This window comes from Alosa pseudoharengus, unplaced genomic scaffold (assembly GCF_046254945.1).
Source record: "Alosa pseudoharengus isolate Yale_2024_CS ecotype anadromous, Long Island Sound unplaced genomic scaffold, YU_APseudo_1.1 YU_APseudo_1.1_scf_14, whole genome shotgun sequence".
Classification (NCBI taxonomy): domain Eukaryota; kingdom Metazoa; phylum Chordata; class Actinopteri; order Clupeiformes; family Clupeidae; genus Alosa; species Alosa pseudoharengus.
Genome location: NW_027468609.1, coordinates 3,712,195 through 3,727,977, shown reverse-complemented (window position 1 = coordinate 3,727,977; position 15,783 = coordinate 3,712,195). Strand labels below are relative to the sequence as shown.

The 15,783-nt window shown below is 43.6% G+C and overlaps 2 protein-coding genes across 2 annotated transcripts; one reads left to right on the top strand and one right to left on the bottom strand.

The window, feature by feature from the left end:
* Positions 1–4,288: 4,288 nt before the first annotated feature.
* LOC143122328 (phospholipase A2, minor isoenzyme-like) lies at positions 4,289–5,963 on the top strand. The gene is made up of 3 exons (XM_076283145.1): positions 4,289–4,422; positions 4,606–4,739; positions 5,842–5,963. Exons 1-3 carry the CDS (start codon positions 4,289–4,291, stop codon positions 5,961–5,963), a joined length of 390 nt encoding a protein of 129 aa, XP_076139260.1.
* Positions 5,964–7,686: 1,723 nt separating this feature from the next.
* On the bottom strand, positions 7,687–15,501 carry spra (sepiapterin reductase a). Its single transcript, XM_076283489.1, has 3 exons — positions 14,963–15,501; positions 14,035–14,325; positions 7,687–10,507 (listed from the first exon to the last, which is right to left on the bottom strand). Exons 1-3 carry the CDS (start codon positions 15,318–15,320, stop codon positions 10,317–10,319), a joined length of 840 nt encoding a protein of 279 aa, XP_076139604.1. The 5' UTR covers positions 15,321–15,501; the 3' UTR covers positions 7,687–10,316.
* Between the last annotated feature and the right edge of the window lie 282 nt (positions 15,502–15,783).

The window sequence follows — 15,783 nt, the reverse complement described above, 5'->3', positions numbered from 1 at the left end:
TAAAAAGTTGTGTTGCTTAATTGTCTTTGGATCTCACTGTCATACGCTGTTCTGTCCATTACAACTATGGCTCCCCCTTTATCTGCACTTTGAATTACGATAGATTTGTCTTCTTTTAATGCAGTTAAGGCATTTCTTTGTTCTTTTGTGAGGTTGTCAGATACTTTAAATTCTTTCTTTTTCTCGAGGAGGCATGCTACATCTCTCTCAACAAGTCTACAGGGGTGTTAAATATAGTTTTTGAGTAACGCTCTTATCGATACAATACGGTAATTGTGTGTCGGCTGTTATAGTTGGGGTATTACGGTTTCTCGTACCTGCATCTATGCCATACATGGGCAACATACGGCCCGCGGGCCACATCCGGCCCGTGGCCTTTCCCTGACCGGCCCGCGTAAGGTCCGTGAAAGAACAATAGTCAAGAGCCTAGCATAGAGATAATGCATGCAAATCAATATCGTTGTTTTTATTTTGAAAGCGACTGCTATTTGTACGCCTATACATTTGTGCGTGGATGCATACGACGTAAACACCCTCACTGATGTGCTGGTGCATTTATGCTTCTGCGTCGACACAATGTAGTTGCCTTTACGTCGGCGTAAACCTTTCAAAGTTTTGTGTCTCTTATGTCTGCGTCGCTCACCACCGCAAAGGTTGTTAGAACGAACTCCTACTGCTGCTCGTTGGCGATACGAAGTGTTCATTTCAAAACGTTACTGGCAGATAGACAGTTTACAATCGGATAACCCCGTAATTGTAACCAAAATATGTCTGAGTTTATTTGCAAAGCTTATGTTAGCGAACTAGTATGATGCTACTACCCACAGGTTGCTTGAAGCAGCCGGCTCAACACACAGAGCGAGTTGACCAATCACAGTTATGTGCATAAAGTTAAAGCAAAAACATAGCCTACATTTTTAAAATAGTTTTCTTTGTGCATGTTGATTAACTAATGACAGCCTACTATTGTCTGCTCCACATTTTCGTAGTCTAATTCTGCATAGAGTTAATTTAATGATGCAATGATTTAATGATGAAATATTGCTGAGTGTTGATGAAATGGTGGCACAGGCCTATCGGTTGTACTGACTCCTTCACATTTTCATGACCTAGCCTAATTATAAAGATATTGTAGTAGGCCTACTTTTTTATATCATTCTTTGAAAACTGAAAAAAAATGTCAATGTCAAAAAATCATTTTCGAGAATGAGGATTAAATACTGGACATAGATTACATATTGCTGTTTTTCCTTTGTCTCCCTCACATTTTCATCTGTTCTTACGACTAGTAAACAAAACCATATGATTTACTTAATGTTATACAAGAACAGAATAGAATTGAACAGAATTGAGTTCGGTATTTTGGGTCCGGCCCTCCTCAACAGTCCCGGTTTGTCATGTGGCCCCTTGGGGAAATTAGTTGCCCACCCCTGATCTATGCCATGTATGCCATTTCAGTTATGCTATGCAATGTTGGAGACGGGTGAATAGAGCCGTGCACAAGTGTGAAATAAATAAGTATATAAAACAGACGCTCCGCTTATACTTTCACGTCAAGTTAAGCCTGATGTTAACTAGCCTATATGCGTCAGTTCGAATAGCTTAACTCATTATGTTTTTTCCAAGCAAAGCTTTCTGGAAAGAGATCGTATGCATCCATGTCCATTGTCCTCTGCTCGCTTTCATTCCTTTTGCTTTTGTATGGCATTCATTGTCACACTTGAGATAAATAAGTTTGTTTTTTCTTTTATCACAGACACATATATTGGTAGATGTTTTTTCTTCACCTTGACATGTTTCGACGTATACTTCCGTCTTCATCAGAAGGTCACACGGTGGAGTAGTGTGACGCATTTTTATCAGCTGATGTTGTTACGGAGGTGTGATGCACCTGTCAGTTTTTTGTCTCCCCAATGTAGGTTTTATTGCATGATTGACATGGTATTTCATATATGACGTTGCATTTATTGTGTTGGTGAATTTTCTACCGGTGTGTTAATTTGGTGCTTTTTCATGACTCTCTGGATGCGCTCCGTGACCCCTCTAATGTACGGCAGTGTCACAGCTCCTCTGCTCTCCCATATGTGTTCCTTATGTTTTTTTGTTTTATTTTTTTGTGTTTCCTCTTTTTCTTTTACCTGTTGCGTGCCTTTCTATATTTATGTGCATAAATTGTAAAATATGAAATATAGCTCATGTAAAGAAGAAGCAGAAAAGTTTCAAAATCTTTTGATGCCAGCGTCATCGCGTATTTGCAGTCAACACTGCCCCCTGGCGGTAGAAAATTGCAATATTTAAGGTGGAATCGAAACTTAACTACACCGCATTCTGAAAGTGCGGCCAACTTTAGATTGGTTGTACGCTTAACGTTTATTTTAGGATAGGCTATGTTTTTGCTGAAAAAGTAGCCTAGTTCGCCGGTCATTATTCATTCAGTGGGCAGCCGTGGCCTACTGGTTAGCGCTGCGGTTAGGGTTGCCGGTTCGAACCCCGACCAGTAGGCACGGCTGGTGCCCTTGAACAAGGCACTTAACCCCTCACTGCTCCCCGAGCGCCGCTTATGTTGCAGGCAGCTCACTGCGCCGGGATTACTGTGTGCTTCACCTCACTGTGTGTTCACTGTGTGCTGAGTGTGTTTCACTAATTCACAGATTGGGATAAATGCAGAGACCAAATTTCCCTCACGGGATCAAAAGAGTATATATGCTTTATACTCAGGGTTGGGTCAGATTACTTTGAAATGTAATCCATTACTGACTACAAATTACATGGCAATTTTTGTAATCAGTAACGTAATCAGGATTACCAAAAACATGTAACGTAATCTGATTACTTTAGGATTACAAATTTAGAGAGAGTGAAGAAAGTCCGCTACACCAGCACCAAATATTTCATTTAATGTAACGTTTCGGGCGTTAGCCCTTCATCAGGATCGTCATCACTGACCCCTGGAGCTGTGCTTGTGTAATTGGTCATTCGCTTCAAGCCTTTCCACACTCCTCTGCTGTCATTCATACTCAGTTTGTTCTCAAGCTTGCGTCTGTAGTCCGCCTTAGCCTTAGTGACAGCTTTCTCAAATTCATACTTAGCTACTTTATACAGGTCTCTGTCCCCACTCTTAAAACCAATACTTTTGTTTTTCCAGAAGTTTTATATCTCTGCTAAACCATGGTTTGTTATTGCTATACACAGTAACAGTCTTAGTAGGCACACATACATTTTCAGAAAAGTTAAAGGAATTATCCGGAGTAAAATGCACTTTAGATCAATTTACGGATGATTGGGAGTACATACGTTGAGTTGACATCCAAATCATGTCATTCGGATGTGTTTTGAGAAAGTTCGATGTTACCGTTTTTAGTCAAAGCTCGTTAGCGTGGAAGTGAGAAGGGCATATTATTTCGCCGCTACAAAACGCTATTTTTATACCTCTTCTACAGTTCCAAACAACATTGCACTTACGTGGTAGTGAGTAGAGGGTCCCTAAAGCCAAACCGAAGTATCCCGAGGTCTTTATGTGGTCGGATAGAGAGTCCAGAATGAATTTCATCAAGCCAGTACCTTTCCGGAAATGTTGCCATCTTTGCTGCCATCTTTAGGGGAAAGTCCGTAGGAGTCGATTTTTTTTTTTTTTTTAAACGGCGACGAAATTGTGAATTTCCAGAGCACACTTGACTGAGTTTTGACTAAAAACGGTAACATCGAACTTTCTCAAAACACATGACAACATGAATGACATGATTTGGATGTCAACTCAACGTATGTACTCCCAATCATCCGTAAATTGATCTAAAGTGCATTTTACTCCGGATAATTCCTTTAATAAAAGCATTTACCACTTCAGTAAATTCATCTAGATAATCATTTCATGAATCTTTAAAAACAGACCAGTCTGTGTTGTCAACAGTCTTTCAGTGCTTCAATTGCTGGAGTGGACCATTGTTTTACCACCTTAGTAGTTGGCTTTACATTGTACTATTCATTGTATATACTGTAGTCCATACATACTGTATACATAGTACATACTGTAGTCCATACATACTGTATATAAATAGTACATACTGTAGTCCATACATACTGTATATAAATAGTACATACTGTAGTCCATACATACATATGTAAATAGTAAAGTCCTTAAATGCTGCTTTCACTATCAAAAGTGAAAGGCAATATTCAAGTGAGTTATAATTTCAATTCTGTCTTTCCTAACTTGGTCTTGTGTGTGTGTGTGTGTGTGTGTGTGTGTGTGTGTGTGTGTGTGTGTGTGTGTGTGTGTGTAGCTCAGGCCATGGACTACAGGAATCTGTGGCAGTTCAGGAACATGATCATCTGTGTGAAGCCCAACAGCTGTCCTATCCGGGACTACAGTCATTATGGCTGCTACTGCGGCGGCTCTGGCACACCTGTGGACGATCTAGACAGGTGGGGTCACACCTGTGGACGATCTAGACAGGTAGGGTCTGGGCGTGGGGGCTATAGATAATATTCATAGATGTGTGTGGTACAGATCTTCCTAATCTGAAAATCTGTCCATGTCCTTGAATCTCTGTTACTGTACTGTACATTCAACACCTGACCACTGACACACAATTGTCGCATGCACAGATGCTGTGAGGTGCACGATCGTTGCTACGGCGATGCCATCCAGCATCCTAAGTGCTGGACCTTCTTTGACAACCCCTACACTGAGATCTATGCCTATACCTGTGACAAGGCCAACAGGACTGTCACCTGCTCAGGTGATTCACAGTCCGACCCCACATACCTGTCCCACACTCACCTGTCACCTTCCAGTGATAAATACGACCTCTGACTTATGGGCCATAATTGAAACAAAATATATGAAAGCAAAAGTGTGAATAGTTAAATATTTGTATTTACTTTTATGCATATTGATACATGTATACATTATACAGTATGCTGTTTTTGGCATTTGCTCTTAAAACTTTGTCCATCTTTAAAATGAGCTAAATGTCTTACTTGCTCAGTGAGTTTGACTGTATTTCAGTATTGTCATGTCTCGCAAAGCCAGATGCCCAGATGAGTAACACATTTTAAGAGAGACAGGTTTCTGTTACATGTTCTACAGTCTATGGTACATTACACAGGATCTACAGTAACTGTGTCCAGTCATCAGTGTGTTTCTGCCTCTCTCTCTGTTCCTCTCTCTCTCCCCTGCGTCTCTCTGTTCCTCTCTCTCTCCCCTGCGTCTCTCTGTTCCTCTCTCTCTCCCCTGCGTCTCTCTGTTCCTCTCTCTCTCCCCTGCGTCTCTCTGTTAATCTCTGTCTCCCCTGTGTCTCTCTGTTACTCTCTCTCTCCCCTGTGTCTCTCTGTTAATCTTTGTCTCCCCTGCGTCTGCATTTTACTCTCTCTCTCCCCTGCGTCTCTCTATTACTCTCTCTCTCCCCTTCCTCTCTCTCTCCGCTGCGTCTGTGACTTACATTCTCTCTCCCCTGCGTCTGTCTTACACTCTCTCTCCCCTGCGTCTGTGACTTACACTCTCTCTCCCCTGCGTCTGTGACTTACATTCTCTCTCCCCTGCGTCTGTCTTACACTCTCTCTCCCCTGCGTCTGTGACTTACACTCTCTCTCCCCTGCGTCTGTGACTTACATTCTCTCTCCCCTGCGTCTGTCTTACACTCTCTCTCCCCTGCGTCTGTGACTTACACTCTCTCTCCCCTGCGTCTGTGACTTACATTCTCTCTCCCCTGCGTCTGTGACTTACATTCTCTCTCCCCTGCGTCTGTGACTTACATTCTCTCTCCCCTGCGTCTGTGACTTACATTCTCTCTCCCCTGCGTCTGTGACTTACTCTCTCTCCCCTGCGTCTGTGTTCTACAGCCCACAAGAACACTGAGTGTGAGCAGTTCATCTGTGAGTGCGACAGGAAGGCCGCCGAGTGTTTCGTCACTGCTGGTTACAATCCAGAGAACGCGCACCTTCCTAGTGATCAGTGCAAGTGAACACACACACACACACACACACACACACACACACACACACACACACACACACACACAAAAACTATTATCTTCCTTTGTATTTTTGTAGTATGTATGTGTGCGTGGACGTCATATGACTGTGTATGATGTGTGTAAGCTCTTGGACACCTTCATTTCCTTCTGGATAAATAAAGTATCTCTATCTGTCCATCTGGACTACACTAGCACAACTGGAACCTCTGGGCCACTGAGACAGACCACATTCTTTGTTCTACAGTTACCATAGAAGCGACTGCAATGATGAGAATGAAAACGTTATCTTTATGGTTATGGTTATGGTTATGCTTTAGGGGACAAATAATGTAGCCGAGCTTAAAAACTCACTTCATCCCAATCTTAACCCTCTACAGTATGAATTATCACCTAGACTTAAAAAAATGGTTTAATGCATTTACCTTACTAAAATGGTTAAAATTATAGACATTTTGAAAAAAAATATGCCAACAGTGCGCCACTGTGGAAAATGCTGTAAAATCCATTTTGCCTTAAAAACTTATTTTTATTTAATTACAAGTCTTTTCAAATATGAACTAAATTAAGCTTGACTTAGTTATTCTCTGATACATCTAGTTTTATACCTAACATAACACAAACTCAACTGTATTTTGGGCTATAAAGTGGTGATATCATGGTAAAATTGTCATAGTGTAGTCCGCCTTGGAAGAGAAATAACCTTCCTGTAGGGACATAAAGCAATTGTTTTGATCAAAACCTAAGTTTATGTTAAATAAAGTCATCATTTAGATGACTATTTTTCATTATGATGACTTTCATTTTCCATATTCATAGGGTTCTATCGCAGTCAGAGGTCATATTCAACTGCACTGAGACCGCACAGTCAGTCCCTTCAGAAAGCATGCAAATCCATGCGGTACACACAGAGAGACATAGGTATCCTTCACATACCCCCCTGACACAGAGAGACATAGGAATCCTTCACATACCCCCCTGACACAGAGAGACATAGGTATCCTTCACACAGAGAGACATCGGTATCCTTCACATATCTCCTCATCCATATCCATGCGGTACACACAGAGAGACATAGGTATCCTTTACACAGAGAGACATAAGTATCCTTCAGTGAAGGATACCTATGTCTCTCTGTAAGAAGGATACCTATGTCTCTGTGTGAAGGACCTTGCTTGGTGCTGAGGGGGGGGGGGGGGGGGGGGTGGTCGCCCTGGGCATCATACAAGGTACAATCAACATGTCATTACACACTTCCAAAGCAATGAACACTGCTTATAACAACTTAATGTCGCACATATTATTGTTAATATTATTACATCAATATAGCTCAAACAAGAGCTGGCATTATGAGAATGTAAAGACTCAATGCTCTTAAAAGTGACAATGCACCATTTATAAGTATAAGTATATATACTTTTTTGATCCCGTGAGGGAAATTTAGTCTCTGCATTTAACCCAATCAGTGAATTAGTGAAACACAAACAGCACACAGTGAACACACAGTGAGGTGAAGCACACACTAATCCCGGCGCAGTGAGCTGCCTGCTACAACGGCGGCGCTCGGGGAGCAGTGAGGGGTTAGGTGCCTTGCTCAAGGGCACTTCAGCCGCGGCCCACTGGAACCTCCGGTTACAAGTCCAGAGTGCTAACCAGTGGGCCACGGCTGCCCAAGTCAAACAGCATTTCTTAAAAAACACACAGTAATGGTCTGTAAATTATAGGCCTTTTATTTTACTTCAGGTGTTGTCAGGTGAGTTATCATTTAAATGGTTTAACAATTTAAGATTCATCACAATCATTTTTTTTTTATTATTACATTTTTAAAAAAATTTCAACTCTGTTAGGGCACCGAAATGGCCAGCAGTGGTTTACACTGATTAGAAATAACACTTTAAGCTGGTAATTGAACATTATTTAAAAGTCAATATTTGGCACAAGGACATATAAAAATAATAATAACTCATTGAATTAATTATAACATAAACTGATACATTTACCAAATACATTTTTAAACATATTTTTTTTTTAAATATACCATATTTGGTTCATAAAATAGGAATGTGTCTCTGAAATAACCGCTACAGGCCATTTATTAAAGGAACTGTATGTAAGAAATGTATTTAAATTTATCATAAAATGGCCCTGATATGTCACTAGACATTAAGAAATCATGTTCATTTCAAATACTTATCACTGACAACAGCAGTCCGGCCAGGATATTGCCATTTAAAAAGTGAAGTTGCAGCCCTCAACTGATGTTGATGTTTTGTCATGTCATGTCATGTTGTGTTTTGGCCTGATGCGCCACCCTCTACCTATCTACTAATCACAAAGTCAGTAGTGTTTCAGCATCTGGGTTGGCAACCTCGAGTCAGGGGGGTTGGGGAGGGGATACACCGCTCTACAGTATTTTGAAAGTGATTGCAGTACCAGTTTTGGCCAAAATCTTACATATGGTTCCTTTACACTCCCAGTAACAGCTGACTCAGTAACTCTGCTCCCATCACATAAAGGCCTCCATCTTTACTCATGGATCTATACTGGCAATAACCTGATATTTTTAATATTTTCAATAACATTTAATACAATTAATTTCCCATCTCTAGTCATTCACCCCCATTACACTGCTATGAATAAGGCACGTGTGTGCTGTCTCCAGTCCAATCTCAACATCAACTCTCACATCACCACACACACACATGGCAACTTGGTCAGTAACACTACAATCTCACATCACCACACAAACACATGGCAACTTGGTCAGTAACACTACAATCTCACATCACCACACAAACGCATGGCAACTTGGTCAGTAACACTACAATCTCACATTACCACACAAACGCATGGCAACTTGGTCAGTAACACCAGAGACTTTCTAATGTGGAGACACAGCACTCAAAAAATCCTCCATAGAAATGCATGGGGCTAGTTTGTCACGCCAATATGGCCGTTGTCTACACATATCCCACCCCTTCCCCGGCAAAACGTTGACATGTGAATACATTGAGCCAATCATGTGGTGTGATGTGAATACATTGAGCCAATCATATGGTGTGTTGTGAAGACCTCGTGCCAATCATGTATTGTGATCTCACCGCTGGACCAAGATTGGTGTCGTGAAGCCTTGCGCACGCGCAGTTCGACCCAAAGACTGTGCCCGATGAATGCCCATAAAACGTTGGTATATGGCCGCCGAGTGGAGGGACTTGCCTAAAAGGACTTTGGTAACACTACAATCTAACATCACCACACAAACGCATGGCAACTTTGTCAGTAACACTACAACACCTGATTTGTAAGTGATTGCAGCTCAAATCTTACATTCACTTCAGATATCAGTGAACACGGTTGTTGAGTGTAGACTGTTGCAGTGAGCACCTACTTAGACGTACAAAGCACAACAATAAGTAGTTTTAAACCCACTGACACTACAGTGTGTGTGTGTGTGTGTGTGAGTGTGTGCATGTGCGTGCATGCATGTGTGTGTGTGTGTGTGTGTGTGTGTGTGTGTGTGTGTGTGTGTGTGTGTGTGTGTGTGTGTGTGCGTGCCTTCTACACGTCATGGTAGTCGAGGTGAGTGTGTGTGTGTGTGTGTGTGTGTGTGTGTGTGTGTGTGTGTGTGTGTGTGTGTGTGTGTGTCTGTGTGCCTTCTACACGTCATGGTAGTCGAGGTGCGTGTGTGTGTGTGTGTGTGTGTGTGTGTGTGTGTGTGTGTGTGTGGTAGTCGAGGTGCGTGTGTGTGTGTGAGTGTGTGTGCGTGCCTTCTACACGTCATAGTAGTCGAGGTGTGTGTGTGTGTGTGTGTGTGTGTGCCTTCTACACGTCATGGTAGTCGAGGTGTGTGTGTGTGTGTGTGTGTGTGTGTGTCTTCTACACGTCATGGTAGTCGAGGTGTGTGTGTGTGTGTGTGTGTGTGTGTGTGTGTGTGCCTTCTATAGGTCATGGTAGTCGAGGTGTGTGTGTGTGTGTGTGTGTGTGTGTATCTTCTACACGTCATGGTAGTCGAGGTGTGTGTGTGTGTGTGTGTGTGTGTGTGTGTGTGTGTGTGTGTGTGTGTCTTCTACACGTCATGGTAGTCGAGGTGTGTGTGTGTGTGTGTGTGTGTGTATCTTCTACACATCATGGTAGTCGAGGTGTGTGTAGGTGTGTGTGTGTGTGTGTGTGTGTGTGTGTGTGTGTGTGTGTCTTCTACACGTCATGGTAGTCGAGGTGTGTGTGTGTGTGTGTGTGTGTGTATCTTCTACACGTCATGGTAGTCGAGGTGTGTGTGTGTGTGTGTGTGTGTGTGTGTGTGTGTGTGTGTGTGTGTGTGTGTGTGTGTGTGTGTGTGTGTATCTTCTACACGTCATGGTAGTCGAGGTGCGTCCCAGACGGGTACTCGTCCTCCAGTAGCACCTTGAGCAGCTTGCTGCAGGACTCCTCACAGGTCAGCACCTTGCCCTGGGAGTGCAGCGCCGCAAAGGACTTCTTCAGGCCGGCGTCCCCTGACTCCGTGCGCGCCTGCAGGAGCATGTCTGTGTCCAGGGGGCCTGGAGAGAGGGATGGAGAGAGAGAGAGGGTTGGGGAGGGAGAGAAAGAGAGGGGGAGGGAGGAGAGGGAGAGAGAGGGAGTATAATTCTACCTCAATTCGGGAAACTATGAAATGAAAACTGCTCCAATATTGTCAGTGTTCAGTGAGAGCCTGGCGTGTAGTTGAGTGTTTGAGTACCTGGCACTGAGTGTGTGTTATGTGCATGGCTACCTGGCGTGTAGTTGAGTGTGTGTTACGTGTGTGTGTGTGTTCAGTAGGCTACCTGGCGTGTAGTTGAGTGTGTGTTACGTGTGTGTGTGTGTTCAGTAGGCTACCTGGCGTGTAGTTGAGTGTGTGTTACGTCCGTGTGTGTTCAGTAAGCTACCTGGCGTGCAGTTGAGGGTGTGTTACGTGTGTGTGTGTGTTCAGTAGGCTACCTGGCGTGTAGTTGAGTGTGTTACGTGTGTGTGTGTGTGTGTGCTCAGTAGGCTACCTGGCGTGTAGTTGAGTGTGTGTTAAGTCCGTGTGTGTTCAGTAGGCTACCTGGCGTGTAGTTGAGTGTGTTACGTGTGTGTGTGTGTAGTGCTGGGCGGTATGACCAAAAATGTATATCACAGTATTTTTCAAAATTCTTACGGTTTCACGGTATATGACGGTATTTTTTTTTTCATGCATAATCAGATGTTCACAGTATTTTCTACAGGTTGAGAGAGGAATTGCTGCAGTACATTCACTAAGGAATAGGATGGTCTATTTTACTGTCATGATGTAAAATAACTCCACATTAGTGGTAGGCTAATGCAGTTTTGCATGGCCCCAGAAAATGATGCTGTTTACAAAGAGCCACTCATGATTCTAATGAAGAATCTAATCAGAATGCAAAGACAATTGCTGTCAAAATACAAAACTTTTACTGTGCAAATTTCACAAACATCTTGTATAAAACCAATACAAAAAGTAGTGCAACTTGCAATAATTATACTTTTTTGAAAATTATACAATTTAAAATAAAACCTCTCTGCTAATATGCTTAGTCTGTCAAATAGGCCTATCAGAAACATGCCTTAATGTTATTGTGTGGTTTATATGACGTTAGTGGTAGGCTAACGTTAACTTCATGTGGATGTGGATGTCTTGTTAGCCTGCCATGAGCTTCGGTTCGGTTCGCTAGGCAAAACATTAACAAAAAAGTTCATTTTGGAGCACTGATGAAAGTCAGGATCATTTCTAACTAGCCAGCTAGTATTGCTCAGTGCATGTCTATAACATGCTTTACTTGCTACCTGGATAATTTCAGTGAATATTCCTAAGGTGAGATGAATGATAAGATCATTAAACTTCACTGTGTTCGGTGGGTTGCTAACTAACGACATCACCTACTGTACTAGCCAGTTACAGCTGTTGAACAATCAAAATAGAATTTTCGTGACGGTAAATCCCTTTCAATGCAGTATCCCTTAACGTATTTCCTTAACTAAAGAAACAATTTAAGGTATTCTGTGCAACACCCTTAAATAAACCCCCTACCTAAGGAGAAATTAAGCCTTAAGGGTCATTCTTAAGGGGAAAAACTTAAGGTGTTTTGTGTTTACCCTCACTATGCCTCGCAGTGGCACCATGCGTGCGTGTGAAAAAAGTCCCGTCTGAAACACTGTCGCGCGGCGCAGTGTTCCAAACATTGTGTAATAAAATACACCGGTATGGCGGTATATTAAAAATTCATATCATAACGAAAATATACACCGGTATACGGTGTGAACCGGTATACCGCCCAGCACTATTTGTGTGTGTTCAGTGGGCTACCTGGTGCGTAGTTGAGTGAGTGTGTGTGTGTGTGTGTGTGTGTGTGTCAGAGTTTCCGCTAGAAAAAAATGGTGCCGGTCTTAATTAGTCAAATTGAGGAAAACTGGAGACAGGCTATGTAGCTTAAAGAATGACATAATCAGGCTGTATAGAATGCAACATGTTCATTAGCCTAACTTAAACATGCCTAACAAGATCTAGCCAGTATCTTTTCATGGACAGCAAGAGTCCGCTTCGTTCGTTGTTTTAAAAAGGCTACGTTGTTTGTTGCTGCTACCCACGTTATCTCCAGTGGTGACTGTTTAACTTACACAGATGCGCACACACAAGAATGAGCGCTCACACCACTACCCCCTAATACTATATGCCTCTTTATTTGATAACAATAAATTAAGAAATGTTTCCTATTCTGGGAAATGTTTTGTTTCTTTTTCTTTCGGCCGCGGTTCAATGATGCCGTTTAATTGTGACAGAAATTATCCGCGGACCGGTAATCTCCTCGTCGAGGAGGCCCTAACTCTGCAGATTATAGACAGAGACGCATAGGCCTACTGTATGCTTTGGGTAAAGAACACTTTGCCATGTCCAGTGTAGGCTACACGGAGAATGACAGTGTATTGGAGCGGCACCACCCTCCGCAACTCCACTTCCAATGTCACTGATTCCGACATAAGCCCGACGGCCGACACTTCTGCTTTTTATCTGGTGGTGGTGGAGTTGACCGGACATCTGAGGTTTCAGACGTTACCAATTTATTATCATCCATCGCGTCTGGCCTCTGAAAAAACGTTTAAGGCTAGTCTTCCTGGGCCTGGCCATGTTTGAACCGCCACGTTTTAAGCGTGCGCTTCCTATTTGAAATGCAGCATAGGCTATGCGTGTTGTTTAATAGCTAACTTTTCAAACGGTAGAGCCAGTTCATTTAAAAACATAGCCAGAGGACGTATAATATAGGTTTACATATTAAGGCTTATTCTCAAATTCAGATTGCGTTAGGGGACGGGATTATTAGCCAATTTCAATCGGACAATTTGACCGGAGAGATTTAATTTTGTCGGACATTTCATTTTTTTCCGGCCAATGTCCGGTAATTACCGGACAACGGAAACCCTGGTGTGTGTGTGTGTGTGTGTGTTCAGTGGGCTACCTGGTGCGTAGTTGAGTGTGTGTTACGTGTGTGTGTGTGTGTGTTCAGTAGGCTACCTGGCTCGTAGTTGAGTGTGTGTGTGTGTGTGTTCAGTGGGCTACCTGGTGCGTAGTTGAGTGTGTGTTACGTGTGTGTGTGTGTGTGTGTGTGTGTGTGTGTGTCTGTGTGTGTGTCTGTGGGCTACCTGGCAAGTAGTTGAGTGTGTGTGTGTGTGTGTTCAGTGGGCTACCTGGTGCGTAGTTGAGTGTGTGTTACGTGTGTGTGTGTGTGTGTGTGTGTGTGTGTGTGTGTGTGTGTGTGTGTGTGTGTGTGTGTGTTCAGTGGGCTACCTGGTGCGTAGTTGAGTGTGTGTGTGTGTGTGTGTGTGTGTGTGTGTGTGTGTGTTTGTGTGTGTGTGTGTGTTCAGTGGGCTACCTGGTGCGTAGTTGAGTGTGTGTGTGTGTGTGTGTGTGTGTGTGTTCAGTGGGCTACCTGGCGTGTAGTTGAGTGTGTGTTACGTGCGTGTGTGTGTGTGTGTTCAGTGGGCTACCTGGTGCGTAGTTGAGTGTGTGTTACGTGTGTGTGTGTGTGTGTGTGTGTGTGTGTCCGTGGGCTACCTGGCGCGTAGCTGAGCACCCTGAGGTCCGGCTCCTCCTCGGCCAGCACTTTGAACATCATGTCTCTGGCCGCCTTGCCCGCGCAGTAGAGCACCCAGGAGGGGAAGGGCTGCAGGGCACACAGGGAGCTGACGTTGACCACGCAGCGACGCAGGTCCTGTCGCCGTGGAAACACCTCCAGCACGCTGGCCGTGAGGCTGAGGGCCGAGCTCACGTTGAAGGACATGTAGGCGTTCACCTCGTGCAGATCTGTGAAGCTCTTGGCAAAGCGGGAGACATCGCCCAGGGAGGCTGAAGGAGAAGAGTCAGTGAATCCATCAACCACACACACACACACACACACACACACACACACACACACACACACGCACACACACACACACACACAGAGAAGAGAAGAGGAGTTAGTGAAGAGAGTTAGTGAACCCATCAACCACACACATACACACACATACACACACACAGCACTGGACAACATAGCCTACCAGCCCATCAACCACACACACACACACACACACAGAGGCTGAAGGAGAGTGAACCCAGCACAGTACAACATACCAGTCCATCAACCACACACACACACACACACATACAGTCTCACTAACTCCTGTTCTTTCATGCATTTATTTTCTCCCATTAAAGCAGTTTTGTTTTCAGTAAGAGATGGGCTATTACTCTCATCTTTCTTGCTCTCATGAGATAAAACAGTGGTTGTAATGTCTCACTGCTGTAGGTGGAGGCCTTGCGTTAGACCAACAACCAGTTGCATGTTTCATTGAATATAAGCTGTAGGCTAGGCTACTCCAGACCATTTATGAAAGGGGTTCATTCATTCAGACGTAGTTATTGTACTGCTGATTCTAACATAACAATTGACACATCTCCGAATAACATTGGCAATGCCCAAAACACGTCATGGTGGACTTACCGGCATTGTTAATTAGGAGGAGTTGGTTTATGTCGATGTCTGATGCTGCCTCTCGGATCTCTCGTATCACTTGGTCCACATCATCCTTCAGACCCAAATCTGCGACCACGCATCGAGTTATCAAGCCAGCTTTGCCTGCACGAGTGGCAGCTAGTTCGGCCTGGAGCTCTCGCAGCTTGTCACCAGACCGAGCAACCAAAAAGAACATCGATCCCGGTTTGAGCAACAAGGCGATTTCTTTGGCTATACACCGCCCGAATCCCTTGGACGCTCCTGTTATGATACAGACGGCTTTGCCGAAATCCCTTCCGTCCGAGCCAACCACATCTGGGAAGTATTCGTCCTGCATTTTTGACATGGAACTGGTGAGCAGAGAACGCTGTCTATATTTAAAGGACTTTTGCTTGTGGAAAAAATGTGTGCGTGCGGGATCAATTCGCCACAGAATACAATTATGATAAGAATGCTCTCTCGCGGCTTATCGGTGTAATCGAGCCGGAAGCACATCAGCGTTCTACCCTCATGTCACGCCCCCTCTTCCAACCTATCACGAGAATGGAGCTACTGGAGGAAAGAGCGGCTAGACTAATTTTAGCCTATTAAGATACTTTGTTACTAAAAAAAAAAATCATTTAAACAAACTCACAGGTTTTACTCAGTAAAATGTTGCTGGGCAACCACATAACCAGTCCCATGTGCTTGAAAAATAGCATGTAGCCCTGTAGGCCATCAGTTGGCTGAACAGGTATTTTTGCTCAGAATGAATTAACTGTTTTTTTCCCAGGCTATGAACTAGGCCTACATTCCACAGTTCCTGTCAA